The following is a 21,322-nucleotide window of genomic DNA, read 5'->3' on the forward strand; positions in this document are numbered from 1 at the left end:
CCTGACCTGTGAGCTTCTTTAGATGCTGGGGCTTGGAGCTAGGAGACGCAGAGAGAGAGAGAGAGACCTGATCATCCGCCCTTCTGTGGAGTTTGCCAGCAACATCACACCTCGCCTGACTCTTGACCCTGACAGGAGAAGCAGGGATCCCAGTCTCTTCATGCATCTCAACTGAAGACACCAGGGATCAGAGGGACACTTGAGAATCTCCCACAAACCCACTCAAGGCTGAGCTTGGGGGGCAAAAATTGTTTTTGTTTGTTTGGTTGCTTGTTTGCTTTTTTTTTCTTTTTTCTTTTTTTCGGAGCTGGGGACCGAACCCAGGGCCTTCCGCTTGCTAGGCAAGCTCTCTATCACTGAGCTAAATCCCCAACCCCACTTGTTTGCTTTTTAATGTGTGTAAGTATATGTGCTTGTGTTCATTCTCCTGCACGGGGAAGTACATGCATGTGTGTGTGCATGCATGCATATGTGTGCGTGTGTGTGTGTACATGTGCATGTGAGTGTGTCTATGCATGTGTGTGTGCCAGTATAACGTGTGTGTGTGTGTGTGTGTGTGTGTAACAGCTTCAGGTGCCATTCTCCAGGTGTGGTCCTCCTTCTTGTTTGCAGTTTTCATTGTCGTTTGCTTTATTTGAGACAGGGTCTCTCACTGGCCCGGGACTCACTAAGTCTGTAAACCTGGCTGATTATTGAGACCAAGAATCTGCCTGTCTCACCCCCCTGCTACTGAGATAGCAAGCAGGTACCACCATGCCCAGCTCTTTTGATTTTTGGTTTGTTTGTTATTGGTTTTTCCTGGCGATCCATTCGAGGTCCTTATGCTTGCCTGAGGCGGGCTCTTAACCAACAGAGCCATCTCCCCAGCAGCCCCCTGATTTTGAAATTTTCATGAGTGAAACCAGCATGGGAGCCCCACTCCGGTATTGTTTAAATATAGCTGCTAGCATACGCCAAAAACGTGTGAATTCGGGGTAATCTCAATATAATTAACTTTAGTTAGAAAACGTTCGAACACGAAAGGTCTCTAAATATGGATCTCCTATGTCCTGTGCATGTTCTGGAGAAGAAGGAGCCTAGACCCTTCCTTGGAAAGGCCACTCCTTTACTGTAGAGTGCCTTGCTTCCTCCCGTCAGGTTGCTATGGGAAAGCTCTATCTTCTATAAAGCGATAGATGAGCTGAGATTTTCAGTGCCCTTAACTCGGCACAGACAGTCATTCTGCCATTGATCTGTTCCCCTCCTTGAATCTTTTCCCGCACTGAGTGACATCTCAGAATCCCAGCATCCCTGTACCCGCACCAGGTGGTTCTTTCTGAGACACACTCTCATGCAGCCTACCATCCCTGCTAGGGGGCAGGAGCTGGCCTTGAACTCCTGATGCTCCTGCCGCCTCCTCCTCCCAGGTGCTGGGATTAGGGGTGTGCACCAATATGCTATTGGAAGGAGGCTTGTTTTATATTTTGAGGAGAGCCAGAGGGATTCGGACTATACGGAGGTTCAAGACCACACAGTTGCAGAAGCCAGGGCTAGGGGCTGTCCCTTTCTAGCCTGGAGCTCAAGGTGGCATAGGGCTGTGTCTCACCTTCCTCCAGAAGAATCTTGAGCTCCAGGTCTGGCTTGAAAGACCCTAAGGTTTAAGAAAATAAACTCAAGACAAACCATGAAAGGCATGTAAGGCCCCCACCTGTTTCCTGACCTCCATCCTAGAGGGTGCACAGATGCCTCAGGGGTTAGAGAAGCATTGGCACTCCTACCCCAGCCCTGTCAGAGGGAGTGCTGGGGTGGTGTTCTTCTCGCCTCGTGAATGGGTTTTATTTAATAGCTACATGGCAGATTTATAGAGTTAATTTGGCTTCTCCTCTAGTAAGAGGTCTCTGGAGGGTGGTAATGGCAGTTGGGTTCCAGAAATTGAAAGGAAAGTCAACACGACACTGGCCTGGAGCTGAGGGAGCTCCGGGGCCCAGCGCCAAATTCTGCAAGTGCAGGCTCAGCTATCCAGAGTCCGCAGACTCTACATCAGAGTCCCTCTCTAGGATTCTGGAGGGTAGAGTGTAACCCTGGGGCTCTGTCCAGCCCAGTGGTACACAGAGGAAGGCAGATCCAAGACCTTGGGTGGACGGATCAGGAATACAGCAGAGGGGGGCCGCCACTGTGGGAGGCACTCCCGGGGCAGAGCCCGCAGAGGACATTAGCAGAGGAAGTTGGGGTAATACTGGTAAAGACGGTTGTAACTCCAGAGGTTTCTCCTCAGGCAGTAGACCAGCTTCCGGTCACAAGCACAAAGCCTCACTGGACAGAAGGAGTCGTGTTCTGCAAAAGGGGATACCAAGTGCAGAATGAACAGGGGAAGATCACGCCAACCAACGCTGTCTCGTTCAAAGTCATACCAGAGGATGGCTTCTTTTTTTTTTTTTTTTTTTTTTTTTGGTTCTTTTTTTTTGGGAGCCGGGGACCGAACCCAGGGCCTTGCGCTTCCTAGGTAAGCGCTCTACCACTGAGCTAAATCCCCAGCCCCCAGAGGATGGCTTCTATTCTGCTCTGAGGGATCTCATGGCGTCTGAGGGAGGACTCTGAATCAGGGTCATACATAAGCTGATAGAAGAGCGTCAGGTCCTGAACTGAGATGTGTAATCTGAACTGGATGCACAGCTCACAATCCTGGTTGAAGTTTCTATTCAGGGAGTCCCTAGTCTGATGGAGTAGACACACCCCGCCTTTGGGTAGAGTGCCCAGCTTGAGGGCGGAGCCAGTTTCTGTGGGAGGCATTAAATAGAGATGCACCTGGATGCGACTGGCTTTGAACTCAGGGATCTGGGCATGGATCCTACTGCACGCTGGCAAACCTCTGAGCTTCCATTACACGTGTGAAGTAAGGAGAATGAAACCAACCCTATCTAGGAAGAGGAAGTCTATGAACCCGCAGTACTAGTGAATATTGAGTCTGAACTGGGACTTCCTTTCCCTGGAAGATTAAAGAGGCTGCCACAGCCCTCAGTCTCACTCTGCCTCACAAGATACAGGCAGGCCCACCTCTTGGGCAGCCGAACTCCCAGCCTGAATGGGAAGCCACCCTTACCGCAGATGACTAAGTCCTGTGTGAATCTGTAGTCATAGGACTGGGTCCGGATGGCACAGTGTTTCTCCTCCAGTAGCCCATAACAACGGTCGTGCATCCGACAGCACCTGTCAAAGTGAGAGATGGGGACGCTGGGTCGAGACCCACCCTCCTGACCCCTCCACCTGTGAGAGAGTCCAAGGCGAGAGAGTTCAAGTCAAATCTAAACAAAATTAGAGCCAAAGGTACCTGGAGGGACACTGTGAACCGATGGTTAAGCTAAATTCCCTCTGAAGAATTTTCTAACCTCACACCCTGACCAGAGGTTCTCTCTTTGTCCTGTATGTACTCCAAACTTTATGTATCTTGTCTGTGAGCACAGAGGCCTGGGACAAAGTTTGACTTTCTCTAAGACTGCGACAGTTCGGGGCAAGATGCTCTACATTGAGGGCTTGCCTAGCAACAGCGCCTCCACCAATAAGCAGCTTTTGTCTCTGGTCGCCACAACCAATGAGCTTGGTATCTAAAGCAGCTTATGTGAAAGTGTTGGCTCTCCTGCTAATTTAAACTTCCCCTTAGCTCACCCTCCTTGAATAGACCCAGGGTTTCCACAGCGTTCATAATCTTATTGCAATAGCTGTTCTTCGATGATTCTGAATGCTATTTAGGCCAGAATCCCTAGTATCCCAGTATGAAACTAGAGCCACATCCCTCTGGTAGAACCTGTGGCAAATGGGTGTGAGCCAACAGGGATGGTGTCTAGTAAGTTAGCTCCTCTCGCCCACTAGAACTGCCACTGGTCAGAAGTTCACAGACCTGTTTTTGCCTCCTAATGGCTAGACAGAGTGTAGGTTTGGTGGTTTGAATGAAAATGCCCTCCCCCCACCTCCCATAGGCTCATGGGGATTGGCACTATTAGGAGGTGTGTTCTTGTTGACGTAGGTATGGTCCTGGAGGAAGCGTGTCACTGGGGGGTGGGCTTTGAAGTCTCAGGTGCTCAAGCCTGGCCTAAAGTGGCATTCCCTCCCTGCTGCCTGCGGATCTGGATGTAGACCTCTGAGCTACCTCTCCAGCACTTCATCTGCCTGCATGACACTCTGCTTCCCGCCATGGTGATAATGGACTAAACCTTTGACCTGTAAGCCACCCCCAATTGCACGGTTTCCTTTACAAGAGTCGCTGTGGTCACGGTGTCTCTTCACAGAAATAGAACACTGACTAAGGCAGAAGTTGTTCCCCGGGACTGGGGTAATCCCGAGACAGGCCTGTCCATGCTTTTGTATGGAGGGTTGTGGAACATTTGGGGACTTTGGATGAGAAAAATGATTGGATACTGTAACTGGGGCTTAAGGGACCGTGCCAGCAGGAGCACAGAAGACAATGGTGCTGAGAGGGTGACCTTAACTGTGGGGGCTCGGCTCAAGACGTCTCAGAGAAAAAAACTTTTGGAGACAGGAAAAAATGTGGCTGCTTTCTGCCCTTGTCCAACACAATCCCCCCGAAGCTAAATTGAACAGTTCTGGATTAACAGCTTGGGCAGAGGGCATTTCAAAGCAATCTAGTATTGGCTGTGTTGTGTTGCTAGGCTATTAGTGGCCAATCTTCCTCAGAGCCGAAATAAAAAGGGGCCTGCTGATCACATATACAGCTGTGGAATGGCGCTAAACCCTGGGTTTCACCGAGATACACAGATTAAAGAAAAGCCTGAAGTGGGCTGGAATAAAGGAAACGGTGACCTCAGGGCACGATCCCACCCTGCTTGTGAGAAGGAATTCAGGAGCAGTTTAGGGCCAGGCAAGGTGGAGCGAGCGTCCCTTTAATCCCAGCACTGGGGAGGCAGAGGCGGGTGGATCTGAGTTCAAGGCCAGCCTGGTCTACACAGGAGATAGATCCAGGACAGTCGGGCCTAGGTAGTGAGGGAAACAATAAAAAAGAGAAAACTGGTGAAAATATATTTGAACGAAGGGACCAGGTTCTGGCTCTAGGAAGCAGCAGAACTTGGCAGCTTCGGCCACGTGGGTCTGGCTTTAGAGTTAAGGATCTGAGAAAGGAGCTGTAGATCTCCCTCCGTGACTAAGGAAAGCTGATGAGGCCAGGCCTGTGTCGGCGGTGTCCCTGCACTCACATGGAGGTCAGAGGTCAGTGTCACGTGTCTCCATCAACCACCCTCTCTCCACCTTACTCTTCGAGATATGGTCTCTCACTGGAACCTGAGCCTCACTGATTCAGCCAGACTGGCTCACCACCAAGCCCCAGGGATATGCCTGTCCCCACCACCTCAATAGCATCCGAGCACAGGCCCGCATGCTTGTAGAGCGAGACCTTACTGACCAAGCCATCACTCCAGCCCCATGTCTATAAACCTCTATACATCATCACATACTGAGCTACATAGGAGTTTATTATAATGATGTGCTCATCTACAACCCATTTCCTCATAGTCACTCTAGCCCTCCCCTTGCTTATCCATAGAGCCCCACTTCAGCGTGGCCCCCAACCCCCCAAAGTCCATTCGATGGCCTCCATCTTGGCACCCACTGGCATCGAAACTGTTACCCCTGTACGCTGAGCCTCCCAAGGAACACCATGCCCCAACTCGCAGTCTTCTAGAATGGCTACACTGCTCTAGCAAAAATCCAGATCCTCTCTTGCTCTTTGAACGCTGAGACACAGTATCTAGACATGTTGGTGGGCACAACGCGGTCCTACACATCATACCACTGAAATCGTTGACTTTGACCGTCAACTTGACTGGACTAATAGCGGCCTGGGAAATTATAAAATCCCACCCTCGGATGTGTCTCTGAGGGCTTTTCCAGAGACAGATTGTCAGAGCTGATAACTGGCTTCATCAATGGTGGGATTCCTGATGCAGCCACGATAATTCTGCAACCATCAAAACGGATGGAAATCACTTATCCGTCACCCTGAACATGCACTTCATTGTGGTGAGGCCATTAAAAATCTCTCTTGAGATGCTCACTGCAGATTAACTGCTGTCATAGAACATCCAAGCTTATTCCTCCGCTGATTGTAGCTGTGCCCTCGTGGACTAACCTACGACTCTTCTCTCTTAAGCTTGTGTGGCTGAACCAACTAAGAGGGGCGCGTAAGCGACACTGTGGTGTTCCTGAGACAGAGTTTTGCCATGCAGCTGAGGCTGACCTGGGACTTGCTATCTAGCCCACAGCAACATCCAACCCTTGCTCTCCCTGCCTCGACTTCCCCGGTATTGAAGGTCACACTTCTACATCCAACTAGCTATCCTCTTTTGCCTTGTCGTTTGAGAATACGTGGTCATAACCCCCGAGAGTCACCATGCTGTAAGAAAGTCTACACGACCCTGCAAAGGACCCATAGGAAGGGCCCGACATCTCCCCACAGACAGTGACAACCTGAGTCACAGCCATGAGCCAGCCGTGGGTCATCCGACTTCAGCCAGGCTTTGCAAAAAGAAACTGAGCAAACAGGGGTCATTTGTCATATTTCAACAAAGCAAGTGACCCATCAGGCCACTGAGATCACGTGACACACCTTTAAAAGCTGCTTACTTCCTCAGAGTCTTAGCTTACTTATCTTAAACATTTATTATAGAAGCCAGGCAGCGGTGGCACACGCCTTGAGTCCCAGCACTCAGGAGGCAGAGGCAGGTGAAGCTGTGAGTTTAAAGCCAGCCTGGTTTACAGAGTGAGTTCCAGGACAGTCACAGCTACACCGTGAGACCCCGTCTCGAAAAAATTTAAATAAAAATTCATTTTAGTTTTGATTGTGCGTGAGTGTGCACATGCACACACAGCACATGTGTGACCACATGTCTAACACCAGTTACAGTGACATTGGTGCCCAAGGTGGCCTAAGGTATCAGGTTCCCTGGAGCTGGAGTTACAGGTGGTTGTGAGCTGACCAACATGGGTGCTGGGAACCGAACTCAGGTCGCCTGCAGGAGCGGTGTGCACTCCGACCATTGAGCTACCTCTCAGGCCCTGAGTCTCAGTTGTAATTCTCATCCTTTAGAATAGGCATGGAGTCAGGGGAGGGGAGGAGGGTGGAGCCCAGAACATGAAGAGTGGTGGTGATGATGTCAGCTCACCAATCAGTGCCATCCTTAGGGGTCCCGTGGCCGCCCCAGCCACAGTAGCAGCCGTAGAAGCCATAGTTCTTTACGGCATTCTTCCCAGTCACCTTCTCAATCATGGACTTCAGTTCTAGCAAGCCCCCTGGGACTGCAGGCACACCTGGAAAACAGCCCAAGCCTGCAGGTGACACCAGGCACTTTGCTGCAGCTCTGCTTGCTACCCGCCACCCTCCCAGCCCTCTCTTATTCAACCGGTTAATGGGAGGAGGACCAGGCAGATGACCGCATGCAAGTTGGAAAAGAAATTAAGTGTTGGCACTTGGGTGCCGAGGGACTGTGGCTCAGTTCACAGAGAACTCACCTATCGTGCGTGAAGCCCTGGCTTTGATCGTCAGTCAGCACTGTGTAAACTCAGTGTAGCACATCTACACTTAGGAGGTTAAGAAGTTTGTGTTCATCCTTGGTTATGCAAATTCAGGGCTAGCCTGGGCTACACACGCTGCTATGTAAAATGAACCCATTTCTTTTTATTTAAATTTCAAAGCAGAGTAGGCCGTAGCTTGAAGCCGGCTCCCTCATATCACAAATTGGGAAACTGAGGCTCCTTTAAGTCCAGAAGGAAGTAGCTTGCCTAGGATTTTGGATGCAAGGAGCCAGGGGCTTTTTGCCTGTTTCAGGTCTCAAGTTTCTCCTAGTTCTCCAGATAACTGGCAGGACATCAAAGAGTGGAGTAGCTCATCAGGGGTTTGTATGGCAGGCTAGGGGGCTTCAGAGAAACCTAAAGCCAGATATACTGTAACGGGCCCCCAGACCTTAGCATGACTGACTCCATGACGGAAGTCATGTAGACATCACGGCCAGCCAAAATGAAAACAAAGACCTAATCCATCAAAGTCCAGAGTTCTGGGAAAGTCTCTGAACGTACTAACCTTGCCTTTTGGCTTAGATAGTTCGACTTTTGGCTAATTGTTCTTGTTAACTGAAGCACGTCAACCTGGAATATGTTTGTGTGTGTGTGTGTGTGTGTGTGTGTGTGTGTCTAAAAGCTCACCCTGAGAAAGGCTCGGGGCTACACTGCGATCACCCAGTCAGCTAATAAAAACTTTCTATCAGCTTAAACCGATAGAAGACATCCACAGTCTTCTCTGGTGGCAACCCCACCACATTTCAGACACGTCCTGGATGGGGTGGTATGCAGAGAATGACTCTGGTGTTATCTATTGGAGTCTCTGTCTGTCCATCTGTCTGTCCATCCATTTGTCCATCCATCTGTCCATCCATCCATCCATCCAACCATCCATCCATCCATCCATCCATCCATCCATCCATCCATCCATCCATCCATCCATCCATTTCTCCCTTCCTTAAACCTAATGCATCACCATGCTGTTCTACTACTGAGATGCCCCCAGCCCTGAGCTGGGATATATTTCCTAAGGGTTTGGTGTTCTACTTTGCTCCCACTGATTGACCTTATTCTATACTTACACGTCAGGGAAATATCTGCCTCCCACATTCACAAGCTATCTTCGTGTTCTCAGCCTTCGCACCTCGGCCTGCAGTATTTAAAATGGACCACAGCACCATGCCCACCAGCGCCAGACGAGGGCCTATGGAGGCCACGGCCTTTGCTGATATCTTCGAGTGCACCGTGAGGGCAGAGCAGAGACGGAGACACAGGTCTCCTCACCTCAAAGGCTAATGACTGCCTTCTTTTCCACTGCCCAGTCATTCCCAAGGTTGTGGGGAGGGGAGCATATTCAGGGGTCACAAGCCAACACTTACTGCAAGCCAGGAACCAAGCCAGCGTGAGGAGGCGCTTCATTTCTTGGGTTCTGGAAAACAAAACACATCTCATGGCGTCTTTGAAATTGTCACTGCCAAGGCCTGTTCGGACCCCACCCGGCTCCAAACTAGGTCTGCCTGTTCCCTCCCTCATTGGGTAATCCATCGGCTGCTCCAGCTGGAAAAGACAAGGCAAGGACAAGAGGCAAAACCTCAAGGCTTGATCCACGGAATTCCCTGGAGTCATGACTGTCTCCACCAGAAGTGGCAGTGACATGCGCCCTCTACTTCTGTCCCCTTCATGGGCCTGATTTCCCTGTGTTCCCCGATGGTTAGTTGAGGACTTTAGCTGTTGGTGTCCCCACTAGTCCTGCACTGTCTGGCCAGAATCGGTGCTCCAGAATGGAGTCTAGCACTCCTAGTGAGTCATAGCCATTGGGACCTTTGTGGTCCCCAAGGCACACTGCAGGCTTTTTGACAGCCCTACAGGTGTCACTGTCCCCATTTGCTAAGGGGAAAGATGAGGCTCAGAGACTGCCCAGAATATGCCAGAAGTCACTCAGCCAATATCGTGGAAGCAGGATGTGAACCCAGATCCTTGGTCCCTCACTGGACCATGCCAACCCTCCTAGAGGAGAAAATGCTCTCAACCCTGGGGTTCTGTCTTTCCTGAAGTTTATCTTCTTGGGCTCCCACCTTAGTGTCTTGCTGGAAACTTAGAAACAGTTGTGGCCATAGGCAGAGAAAACGCAAGGTTTCCAATGTGGCCTCTATGAGGTCCCTCTGGTGGTAGCTGCCTGTATTCCTCCCCTCCGAGGATCCCCAAATCCCTGCATAGCCACAGCTGTTTAGCTGGTCTGTGGTTAGCTAGGACTTCCTCCCTGGAGCCACACTGACTCCAAGCCCCTGCGTGGATGGCTCTCCGTGCCGTGTTCTCTACCCAGATCCCGGCACCTCCAAAGGCCTGGCCTCCAAACACAACATTTCAGAGTCCCAGGACTCCTGGCTGCTGAGCTGGCCGTTGTCCAAGAGCACCTCTGAGTTCCAAGAACATTCCTGAGAGTTCTGTCCCCACACTACCTCTGCTCTGAAGACTCCAGACACCCAGGTTAAATGGCCCTGGATGTTACTTCCCCCCCGAATCTCGCTGTTTGCTTTCATGGCTACACACTGGGCACCTTCTGTGTGCCAGACACCATCCACGTCACTCCCAAACCACCCGTGACCTTGACAGGTACACACTGGCAAGCCGCTGTATGTCCCCTTCAGTGGGGATCTGTCAGATGAACGGATGAATGGATAATAGTTATTGATTTTACAGACTGAGGATCCGTCAGGCTCGGGCAAGGGGATGGGGAGGTGGCTCGGTGAGTTAAATCCCTCACTGTGCAAGCACATTCTGAGTTCGCCTTTTAGAGCCCACATGAAGCAAGCTGAGTGTGTATTTGCGTCTGCCTCTAACCCCAGGGGTGTGGGGCACAGACAGGAGGTTCACTGGGACTGGGTCTCTGTCAGCCTGACTCCAGATTCTTCAGATTCAACTTCTGTGCACGCGCGCGCGCACACACACACACACACACACACACACACACACACACGTTCCTGTTTTCTTTTTGTCTTTCTTTCCCTCCCTTTTCTTTTCCTTCCTTTCTTCTTTCTTCTTTTTTCTTCCTTTCTTGTCTTTTAGACAGGGTCTCACGGAGCCCAGACTGACCTTGAACTAGGTTAGTCAAATTCTGGATCCTCCTGCCTCCACCCCTCAAGAAAGAGCCCGGGTTACAGGTATGCACCGCCAGGCCCAATTTCCACGGTGCTGGGTGGAACCCAGAGCCTCATGCGTGCTAGGCAGGCACTCTGCCAACTGAGCTACACTCCCAGCCCGTGTATTTGACATCTCAAAGCAAGCTACAATCCCAGCCCATACAGTTTATTTCTTAAAGCTTTGACATCTCAGGGACCCTGATAAAGAGGTACCTGTAGGCTAGCCAATTCCTACAGCTAAGACCTGGGTCTCCTGTGGGGTATGCTTTTCATATACCAGTCAGGCAAGTCAAAACCATCAAAATCCCACCACCCACATACTTAACTCTTTCAGGCCAGGCCGATCAACGTTAGCCTAATGGCCCCTAGAAGGACCCTCTTCTCCTGAAGACCTTGAATAGGCTGATCTTAAATAGTCATTTTCTTTTTTTTCCTTTTCTTTCTTTTTTTTTTTTTTTAAATTTGGCCTATTGTTCTTACACAGACCTGGGCTATTGCTGTGTGGGTACAAAGGGAGTCCCTACAAAAGGAGTTGCAAAAGTAAGACAAGTTCAGGGGAGTTGTCGGCAGTGGCTGGGCCAAGAAACAGCTGTCCAGGAGTCCAGAGCATCTCTAGAACCTAAGGCAGCCCTGAGACAAAACTATGGTTCTGTCTGCTTTTATCCGATGAGCACAAGGGCACAGGGACACCGACAGATAATTTCAGGGTGGAGCCGAGCTATGATAATGAAAGGTGGGGAGAGCCGATTTGGACGGGAGAATAGAGGGTGGTGTGGAAGCCAGGGAGCTGCCAAGATCATGTGAGGAACGGGCCTTTCAAGGCCACATGAGGAAGGCCCGTATGCCTTGGAACTCCATTCTCATCTCCTGCCTAGGAAAGAATCTAGCAGTCCAGTCAGCTTTGAGACATCCCCATGCTGTGCTGGCTCTGAGGGCAGGACCCCACTTGCCCCCAACGGGCAGCCCCCCAAATGAGTCTCACCTGATTGCTAGTCTCTGTCCTCAGTCCCGGAGGAGAAGAAGCAGCAGCTGTGCCTGCTTGGTTTAAAACCAGTCCTGGTCGCCTCCCACACCGCTGCCTGGGCCACCTCCAAGATTCCTGGGAACTCAGGGAGGCCCACTTCAAGACCCCCTGTTGTTTTTCCTTCTCTAGATTCTTGATACAGGCCTCAGGGCTGGGGAGCTCTCAGGGGAGATATCCAGAAAAGGCTAGCTTGAGTTGACCTGGGTCTGAGACTATTACCCGACTAGAGACAGAGTCCTGAAATCCCCTCCCAGGCACAGTCTCCACTTCCGCTGCCACAGTGGGCCTTTGTGGAATGATCCAGTCTTTGGTTCCTTGTGGTTTCCCAGCCCACAGAACCGCTTCTATTTTGTTCTGTCTTCTTCAGCCTCAGCTCGAGAGCAGCCATGGGTACAGGTGGTAATCTTCCTCCTCCCCTTTCTAACTTGCCTGCCCCGACTTTCTCAGAAGCATGTAGAGCCCCTCTGGAGATGCTGCAAGATGCCACCTCCCAAGTCCTAGCATCTGGTACCACCTGTTGACATCCGACTCACTCACTACTGAATCCCAGCTTTTCTCCCGGAGCCACTTCGTAGCTGTGTGACCCTGGGCGAATAGCTGTACCTCTCTGTTTCTTCATATGAAACTTGAACACGGTGACCCTCCCCCAATAAGCCCAGTGAGAAGAGTACCAGACAAACTGCAAAATAATGTCGCACAGAAGAGTGTATGGCTCAGTGGGTAGCGTCATAGGTTCTGTATCCTGGGTTCAAATCTCGACGTCCTCACTAACTGAAAATATCATCCGCTTTGAGGAGCCGTCATGAGCTTTAATGACTCAATGCACGTATTAACGCTTATAATAATGGTAAAGTCTGAACAATGCTAATAAATGAATGGTGGAATGTTCTAGAAGTTGGACGTTATGCACTTGGGTGAATCCTCATACTTGTTGCTTCACAAAGAAGCTTTGGAATGAGTTATCTTCACCTCTCTCTGTGTCTCTTTCTGTCTGTCCCTCTGTCTCTGTCTCTCTCTCGCTCTCCCTTTCTCCCTCTCTCCCCCCCCCCCATAATGCACTGCTCTCTTTGTTTTTTTGGAGTGGGTTTCTGATTTGATCCGGAGCTCCCAATGCAGCTAAATTGGCTGGCCAGCAAGCCAAGAGATACCTAGGACTATTGGTGCATGCCACTGGGCCTGGCTCTCTTCTAATTCTAAGGATCAAGGCCAGAGGTTTGTGTGACAAGCACTGTACTTCCTGAGATAGCTCCCCTGCACTGCTGGCCTTCTCTCCTCTTTCCCTCCCATCTCTCCCAGCAGCGACAGCAGCAGCAGCAGCAGCGAGAAGCCCTCATGACTACTTCTCTCCCTAGGACCTAACCACGTTGCCCTGGGAACTCAACTCAATACACAATACCTGTCCACTGTGTGCCAGACACTAGAGGGGATCCAGCGGTGAACGAGACAGAGCCCCTGCTCTCTGGTGAGGAGAGACAGCTAGGAGAGGCGCATACACTGAACTGTCTATTCTTCTATCTCGGTTCTCCTTCTTGGCCAATGGTCTTCTCCTTGGGGACAGCGGGGTGGTGGTGGAGAGGTGGTCACGTGACATGCAAAGGTCGGAGGACAGCTCATAGGAGTCAGTTCTCTCCCTCTCCCAGGTGGGCTCAGACATAGGGTTTGTGGAAGCAGGCTTAGCAGTGTCTACCTGCCAAGCTAACTTGCCAGCTCCCCAAATTGTCCCTTCTGTCACAAATGCCTGCTGACCTTGCCATCCTAAATGGGAGGCCAGGAGCTGTGCTCGAGGACTCGGTTGATAGAGTGTCTGCCTGACATGCAGGAGACTCTAGGTTCGATCCCCAGCACCAGTACATAGTGGGTGTGGTGTCCTGTAATCCCAGCCTGGGATACATGAAACTCCGCCTCAAAACCCAAAAACCAAAAGTGTCACCTTCCTTTTTGCCTCCAGTGGCTTCCTGAAACTTTCATTTTCCTCTAAAACTCACATTTCCATGTAGAGACCTCCATGTCACCTCGCTGTCACCCCTTCTGTGCCACGAGCCTGGCAACCTGTGCTTCGTGTTCACCCTGAGTCTCACATGGTATTGCCATCTGTCTCCAGGCTCTTTCTCTACCAGCACAGGCCCGACTGAGTCAGCCTCAACTGTGACAGCCCCAACTACATCAACCCCCTTTCCAGCCCCTAAACACACACACACACACACACACACACACACACTCACTCACTCACACATACTCACACACACTCACACTTGCATACACTCACACACACACTCACATACACACAGACTCACACAGGCTCACACACATGTTCATACACACACACTCACACACGCTCACACACTCACCCACACATACACACACACTCACTCACATACACAGACTCACACACACTCACACACGCTCACACACACTCACACACTCACTCACACATACACACACTCACACTTGCATACACACACACACACTCACTCACATACACACACAGACTCACACACTCACACATACTCACACACACTCACACTTGCATACACTCACACACACACTCACACACACACAGACTCACACAGGCTCACACACATGCTCATACACACACAGACTCACACACACACTCACTCACACATACTCACACACACTCACACTTGCATACACCCACACCCACACTCACTCACATACACACACACCCTGACTTGCCCTCAGGAGTATTCCTCTCCACCCATCCCTGGGTGAGCCTTTCAGCGTTCAGATATCCGGATATCCACTCTTAGTACTGAGCAGGTGTCTAGGTGAATGCGGGAGCTGGGCAGACTTTGGTAGGAGTCTTGACTGGGCAAGACAAACTCAATGACAACAGGACAGAATGTAGGAATGAGAAGGCACAGTACCAGCCTCGGAACACAAGCTTCCAGTCACACTAGCAGTGGTGTGGAGTGGTAGGGCGGGAGGGTTCGCAGGTCCCCTGTAGAGGAGTTGCAGCTGTCCCCAGCTGTGGCAAGGAAAGCCTGGTGAGATAGGCTGGGCTCCTGAAGGCAGAGTTCCTATGTAATGGTGTCTAATCTCAGTTCCAAGAACAGCTTCTCACGTCAAACGGGCCTCAGGAAATCCCCACGGGATGAGTTAAACATCTCATAACTTATTTGCTCTCTGGGTGTAAGAGGAGCAGGCTAGTGCCTAGGCCAAAGCAAGGCCTGGCCACTCCTGCACCAAAAAACCCAAGTTTTCACAATAACTCCGGCCTTGGACTAGGGCTTTATGGTCCCTGGGGAGCATCTAGAACAGTTCATCCAAGGGTCTCTGAGAAATTAAAAAAAAAAAAACCGCTTGGAGCCCTTGCAGATAATTCTCTTGCAAGATTTAATTCCAGCAGGGAGTTGGCTGGTCTCGGGATCATGCTCTGTCACCTCATACAACTGTCCTCTTGGGCACTTCCTATCAGAGGGGTTCCTACAGACGATGGTTCAGGAAGGAAGGAGAGAGTTCAGCATTCTCTGAGCCCCCACTAGGTCCAAGGCCACATCAGCATCCACAAGCATCCATTAAGTCTTCTTAAACTCCTCAGGGTACTGGGATGCCTGGTGAGTCCACTCTATAAGTAAAGAAATGAAAACTGAGGGGCGGGTGTTAGAGAGCCTGTGGAGGTCACATAGCTTGTGAAAGGCTTCAGAGCCATCAGTCTGACCTGTCCCCCAAATGCCCAGTGTTTTCCTCACAGGCAAATGGGGGCTTCCAAGCTGAGCCCCTCTGCCACATAGCCTACCATCCCGGAGTTGCCAAGTGGCTGGCCCAGGACCCTTGCTTGTTTGCTTTCAGCCAAGGGTAAGGTGGAAGCTTGGCTTCTTAGATCAGGAGTGGCCAGGTCTCCTTGCTCTGGCCTAGGCACCAGCCTGCTCCTTTTAGGCCCAGCAAGCTCCAGAAAGCAAGTGCATCATGGGTTCTCCTATAAGAGGCCTGACAGCCCACATGGTGGTTTTTCAAACCCATAACCAAGACGGGGAGAAAGCTCAGTCAGGATTGCTGGCAATGCAGTCAATGAGGACGTGCATTTGAGCCCCAGAACCCACATTTAAAAGAAATGGGCCTGGTGACTTGGCCTTGTCATCCAAGCACTAGGGAGGCAGAGACAGGAGGTCCCCAGGGCTTGCTGGCTGGTCAGCCTATCCTATTTCCAGACCAGTGGGAGAGCTTGTCTCAAAAGAGAAAGGACGGACAGAGCTTTAGGACCAACAGCCAAAGTGTTCCTCTGTTCTCTACATACAGAAGCCCTCATGTGCCCATTCACACGTGAGCACACAAGTGTGTGCACGCACGAACAGAGAGCGTGTAGTCAGCTCCCAATAGAGCAGTGTCAAAATCTTAAAACAAAACTCTCTATTTCCAACCTCTCTTAAGACATCTGGCATTCTGTGCTGGCTCCAGTTTCCCTTATGGCGGGCCTCACCGATCTGTATCATCTTGAGCCCAACTTGACTCACTGTGGCCCACCGCTTTGGTGTGGAAGCAATTAGTGACCTATCTCAGGGTTTGAAGGACAAGGATGCTCTCTCAGACCATCTTAGAGTTCAAGTGCCTAGCTCTGCGTTCAGGATCCAGTACTTGCTCAGTCAGCCCCGGGTAAGCCTAGTAAGGGGTACTCGCCCCGGCAGGAAGAGGTGATGCCTGTACTTAAACCTACAGGATGAGTTGATGGGTTGGCAGACCTTACCTAGTGTGCTCGCATCCCCGAGTTCGATCCCTAGCACTGCAAACACCAGGCATGGTGGCGCGTGCCTGGATTCCCAGCACCTGAGACGGAACCAGGCAGATGCAAAGTTTGAGGTCACAGGCGGCTGCGTATCAAGTACCAGGCTAGCCTGGAATACGTGAAATGCTCTTTCCAAGGGCAGGAGTGGGGGCGGAGGGCAGCTAAACTGAAGGCAGAATGAACAGCCTATGCCAGACTCACAGGCACCTTCGGGGAACTGAAAGTAGCCGCAGTGGGTCAGGTGTTTAATAACTGTAAGGAAAGAAAACTCTCCTTTATTACCTTCTGGCTTCTGCAGCCAGCCGTTCCCACGGGGGACCATCCCCTGCTACCAGCACAAGGTCCCTGAACATAGAGCTGAGAAGGCATGTAACCTCAGACAAATTACTCCAACCGTTCCACATTTCTGCATCGCGATTTTTTTTTTTCCCATGATTTTTTTTCTCCCGTTCTGAGTTGACGTAACCAGCTGTTTAGGCACACGGAAGGTGTCGATGAATGTTGGCTTTTGTTTGTTTCTTCCTTCCTTCTTTTCATTCATTCATTCATTCATTCATTCATTCATTCACACATTACAGAAAGGAACATCTTTAAATAGTGGGTTGGAATTCTGGGAGAGATTTGGGAAGGGCAGACCTAATATGCAGCCAGGACATCTGAAGGAACCCAGGAAAACAGGCAAAGGAGTTCAGTCTGGTGTCTTTCCTTTTGGGAGACCTTGACCAATGTCCAAGTGACCCAAGTCAGTAGGAAGAGACCCTGATTATTCTGGGGTTGAAATGCACAAGGGAAGGGAGGTGGCTTAGCTCAACCATCACAGGTGTAACATCACCTCCAAACCAACTTCCATGACATCACCTGCAGGGGGCTCCTTGACCACTGGATGGGAGAACCTCCTCTCAAGAATTCCAGCAGACCACAGACCATGCCTGGAGGGCAGGAAGGAACCCCAGCCTGGAGCTGAACCGGCTTCTGGAAGAGCAGGGGACATCTGAGTCACAGGACACAAGTTAGAGGAAGTGGCCTTGTGAAGGTGGATCGGGGAGCCATTGTCTCCAAATCTCTGTCAGGCTAAGGGAGTCAGGGAGATCCTAGAAAACACCATGGGGCTCGGATGGATGAACCAACACCAGGCCCCCAGCTCTAAGGAGCTGGAGTTTGGCTTAGGTCAAGACATCTCACAGATCTTGGGAAAAGAATGAGGTGTCATGGGAGACTTCTCATCTCTATAGGGCACTTTCTACCTGCCATTTCTCAGGACAGGCAATACCAGGAAAAGGAATGGTACGGACCCAGATGGTGGGACACGCCCTGCTTCCTTTTCCAGCAAAGGGAGTTTTTCTTCAAGGGTTAGAAACAGGGCACAGCACTCCTCCATGTAAATTGAAGACCCAGGGTGCGGCTCAGCTGGCAGGAGAGTGTTTAGCAACCCAAAGCTCCACCATCAAAGAGATGCGGTCTGCATGCCTATGATCTCCCGTGGGAGGTGGGAGCAAGAGGAGCTGGAGTTTAAGCTGTTTAGCCAATAGACCTCAAGTTGAAGTCCAGCCTGGGCTACAGGAGACAATGTCTTGAACAAGATAAAGGAGAGGGGGAGGGGTGATCTTAAAACAAAAAACGTTTTAGTAGTTTGGATTTTGTTTGTTGTTCTTTGGGTATGTTGTTGTCCTTCTGATTTTTTTTTTTTAGGGTCTGGTTTTGTAGCCCAGGCTGGCCCACTCAATGTGGCTCAGGCTAGCCCTGAACTCACAGCAATCCTCCTGCTTGAGGCTCTTGAGTGTTGGGAACACTAGCTTATGCCACCACACCTGGCTTCTGAACATTTTTATTATTATTTTATTTTAAATGCACGGGAGTTTTGGCTGCGTGCATAGCATGCAGAGTGCCTATTGAGGCTGTCAGGAAAGTGCCCGGTCCCCTGGAACTGAAGTTACAGTTGGTTGTGAGTCACCGTGTGGGTGATAGGGATCAAACCCACGCCCTCTGGAAGAGCAACCGTGTTCTCAACCCCTGAGCCATCTCTCCTGTCTCAGGATTTCCTTTTGCTTTTTGTTTTAAAAAGAAAAAATCATGTACTAATACCTAATTTTCTCGACACCCAGAAACCCCTCCCCTTTTTTTCTTCAGTCCTGCTGAGTGACAAGACAGCCTCCGTGCGTGAAGTGGGAGCCAGACTGGGCAGCAGGCCCCTCCATGTCTGCTGTTTCACCAGCATCTGGTTTGTTCTAGAACCCTCCAGCACTTTCCACTCAGATTTCTTCACACACTGCCCTCTAGAACACTCGGCAGTCGAGCTGCTCTGGGTTCATTAATCTCAGGGGTCCTACCTTAAACACCACCTCTTCCAGGCTGCCTTCTCTGACTACCTACCTGAGGTCGTCATGCTTTTTCTTTCTCTCAAATACTGTGTGCCTCCTTGGCTGTGACATGGCTTGAGAACCCCTCCCTCCAGAGCATGACTCTCAGAGGACAAAGGCATATCTGTCTCCTTCACTGTACTGGATAAAATCTTGGAGTCTGGAGGAAACACTGGATCCACTTGTTTTGAAGGCCAGTGCAGGCCTGGCAGCCTGTCTTACAGATATACATGGCTAGTCCTCCCTCCAGTCCTCCCTCCTGGCGGTTCATGTCAAGTCATCAAGGCCACACCTAATCACCATTGTACCTGTTCTGGGAGGAATGTGGAAGCATTCATACCCTTCCCTTTGGCTAGCTGACTGCTGAAGCAATGGATCCCACACAATTGAAATTTCCCCAGAAATCTTATGCTAGAAGAAAGAAAGACCCAGGGTGTACCTTTCTAGGTACGACACCCTCATCCTTCAATAACTACTTAGTGAGAACTTAAACAAGGCTACGAGGGGCTGGGGATTTAGCTCAGTGGTAAAGCGCTTACCTAGGAAGCGCAAGGCCCTGGGTTCGGTCCCCAGCTCCGAAAAAAAGAACCAAAAAAAAAAAAAAAAAAACAAAAAAAAAACAAGGCTACGAGGAGACAGGCATGGGGCTATTTTAAGGGTAGTCCAGGCAGGGAGAACAAGTGCAAAGACCCTGGAGTAGGAGCCTGCCTGCAAGGTGGAGAAATGAGCAAACCAGGTCTTCCTTTGCCAAACGCCTTCTTGTGAATCCACTTTACCCTTCACTGAAAAGCCCCCAACTCCAAACACCCTCTGAGCACCCTGGAATCTCATTAGTTTATGCTGTGATGCGTGCCCCACCAAAATCCCTAGACCAGGATTGTGTGTTGTTTTGACATCTCTGTGCCCAGAGTGGGGCACATCCTTTTTCTATAGGATAGATTCTCTCATGCTGGTAAATCAAAGGTTCTGTCCAAGGATGCCCCCGTAAAGTTTGGATCAAAGACTTCTCTGTAAGTAGTAGACCAAACCTCAACTTGACACATAAATGAAATACATCCACAAAGAGTAGTAGCTCACCCCACAAGTTATGGCGCCTGGCTAGATGCCCACCAATAGAAGAATGGCAGATAGGCACAATGCAGAGATATTCAGACATAAAGAAGCTTCCTGCAGGGAAGCTGACGGAGTTGGAAATTATCACATCAAGTGAAAGTGACAGGGACACAGAGATAGATATGACATTTTCTCCTGTATATGGGATCTATTGATCCTTCTCTCTATCAATCAGAATTTACCTATAACTATCTGTATTACACGAAACAGGAAGAGGGACTATTTGAGACCAGATAAGAGACCAGTAGAGGAAGAAAGACAGACAAGAACAGCTACTGGGTGGTGAGTACCTACAGAGCATGTGACATCTCTAAGAATGTCATAGCGAGGGGTTGGGGATTTAGCTCAGTGGTAGAGCACTTGCCTAGCAAGCGCAAGGCCCTGGGTTCAGTCCCCAGCTCCAAAAAAAAAAAAGAAAAAAGAAAAAAAGAAAGAATGTCATAGTGAGAGCTGGTGAGATGGCTCAGTGAGTGAAGGTGCTTGCCACCAAATCTGATGTCCTGAGTTCAATCCCCAGGACCCCATGGAGAGTACTGACTCCCACACGTTGCCCTCAGATCTACACACACACACACACAGTAGCTTGTGAAAGTCTCCACACTCCCACAAAAATAAATAAGGCAATAAATAAATCAGTGTGCTATTATGAAACCCACCATTTTGTCCAACGAATACGTGGTAGTGGAAAAATTAAAAGATACTCTCAATGCAAGAAGCCAAAAGACATTGCCTATTGAATATCCGGGCTGAAGGTTTGGGGGTTTTGTTGTTTGGTTGGTTTGGTTTGGTTTTAATATCCAGTACTTGGGCCATCATCACAATCTCCCTACTGTTCCAACCAGACGCTCACAACACAGTGAGTTCTAGCCAATCAGGCTGCCCCTCCCTGACTTTCCACACCACACACCACTTCCTTTCCTCTGGCTATAAATACAGCCTGCCCTTGAGAGGGTGGGGCACCCTGAACCACTTCTGGTCTGGAGTGTTGCCTGACTCAAATCACCACCACAGCGAAGGCCTGTGGCGAGCTGCTACCCTAGGCTGGTCATTTCTCCCTTAGCAGTATTCCCCCTTGCGGGTCAGAACTGGCTCCTCTGAGTCACACAGCACTCGGGCTGTGAACTGAACTCTGGTGACTCCAAGGTCAAGGCCAAATACCTTCCAGAGTGGACTGTTCTGGGAATGGAGGGAGACACGTGAAGGATGCTGGAGGGAGGAGAAACAGCTCCTTGTATGGGCCAGCAGTGGCATGGCGCCCTTCTCGGGATTGTTTGGTTTTTGCCCTAGGTGACTGACACACAGGAGTTAGGGAGGGTGGGGTTAATTAGATGTGAACAAACTCTCTGCCCAAAGGGGAATTTGTTTCCCTTTTCCCAAAAGGGAATGTTTTCTCGTGGTCTTGGCTTTA

General features: G+C 50.3%; 1 protein-coding gene across 4 annotated transcripts in view; it reads right to left on the bottom strand.

Annotated features, from left to right (window-relative positions):
- Window positions 1-975: 975 nt before the first annotated feature.
- The window catches only part of Pla2g5 (phospholipase A2, group V), a 68,438-nt gene continuing 48,091 nt past the window's right edge, over window positions 976-21,322 (bottom strand). The window contains exons 2-6 of one of the 4 annotated variants that reach the window (XM_006239139.5): window positions 14,589-15,289; window positions 8,919-8,968; window positions 7,149-7,293; window positions 3,080-3,186; window positions 976-2,313 (exon numbers count right to left, since the gene is read on the bottom strand). In XM_006239139.5, the coding sequence (XP_006239201.1) occupies window positions 2,192-2,313; window positions 3,080-3,186; window positions 7,149-7,293; window positions 8,919-8,958 (414 nt within the window). In that variant the 5' untranslated portion in view covers window positions 8,959-8,968; window positions 14,589-15,289 and the 3' untranslated portion in view covers window positions 976-2,191. 4 annotated transcript variants of the gene reach the window in all.

This window comes from Rattus norvegicus, chromosome 5, assembly GCF_036323735.1.
Source record: "Rattus norvegicus strain BN/NHsdMcwi chromosome 5, GRCr8, whole genome shotgun sequence".
NCBI lineage: Eukaryota > Metazoa > Chordata > Mammalia > Rodentia > Muridae > Rattus > Rattus norvegicus.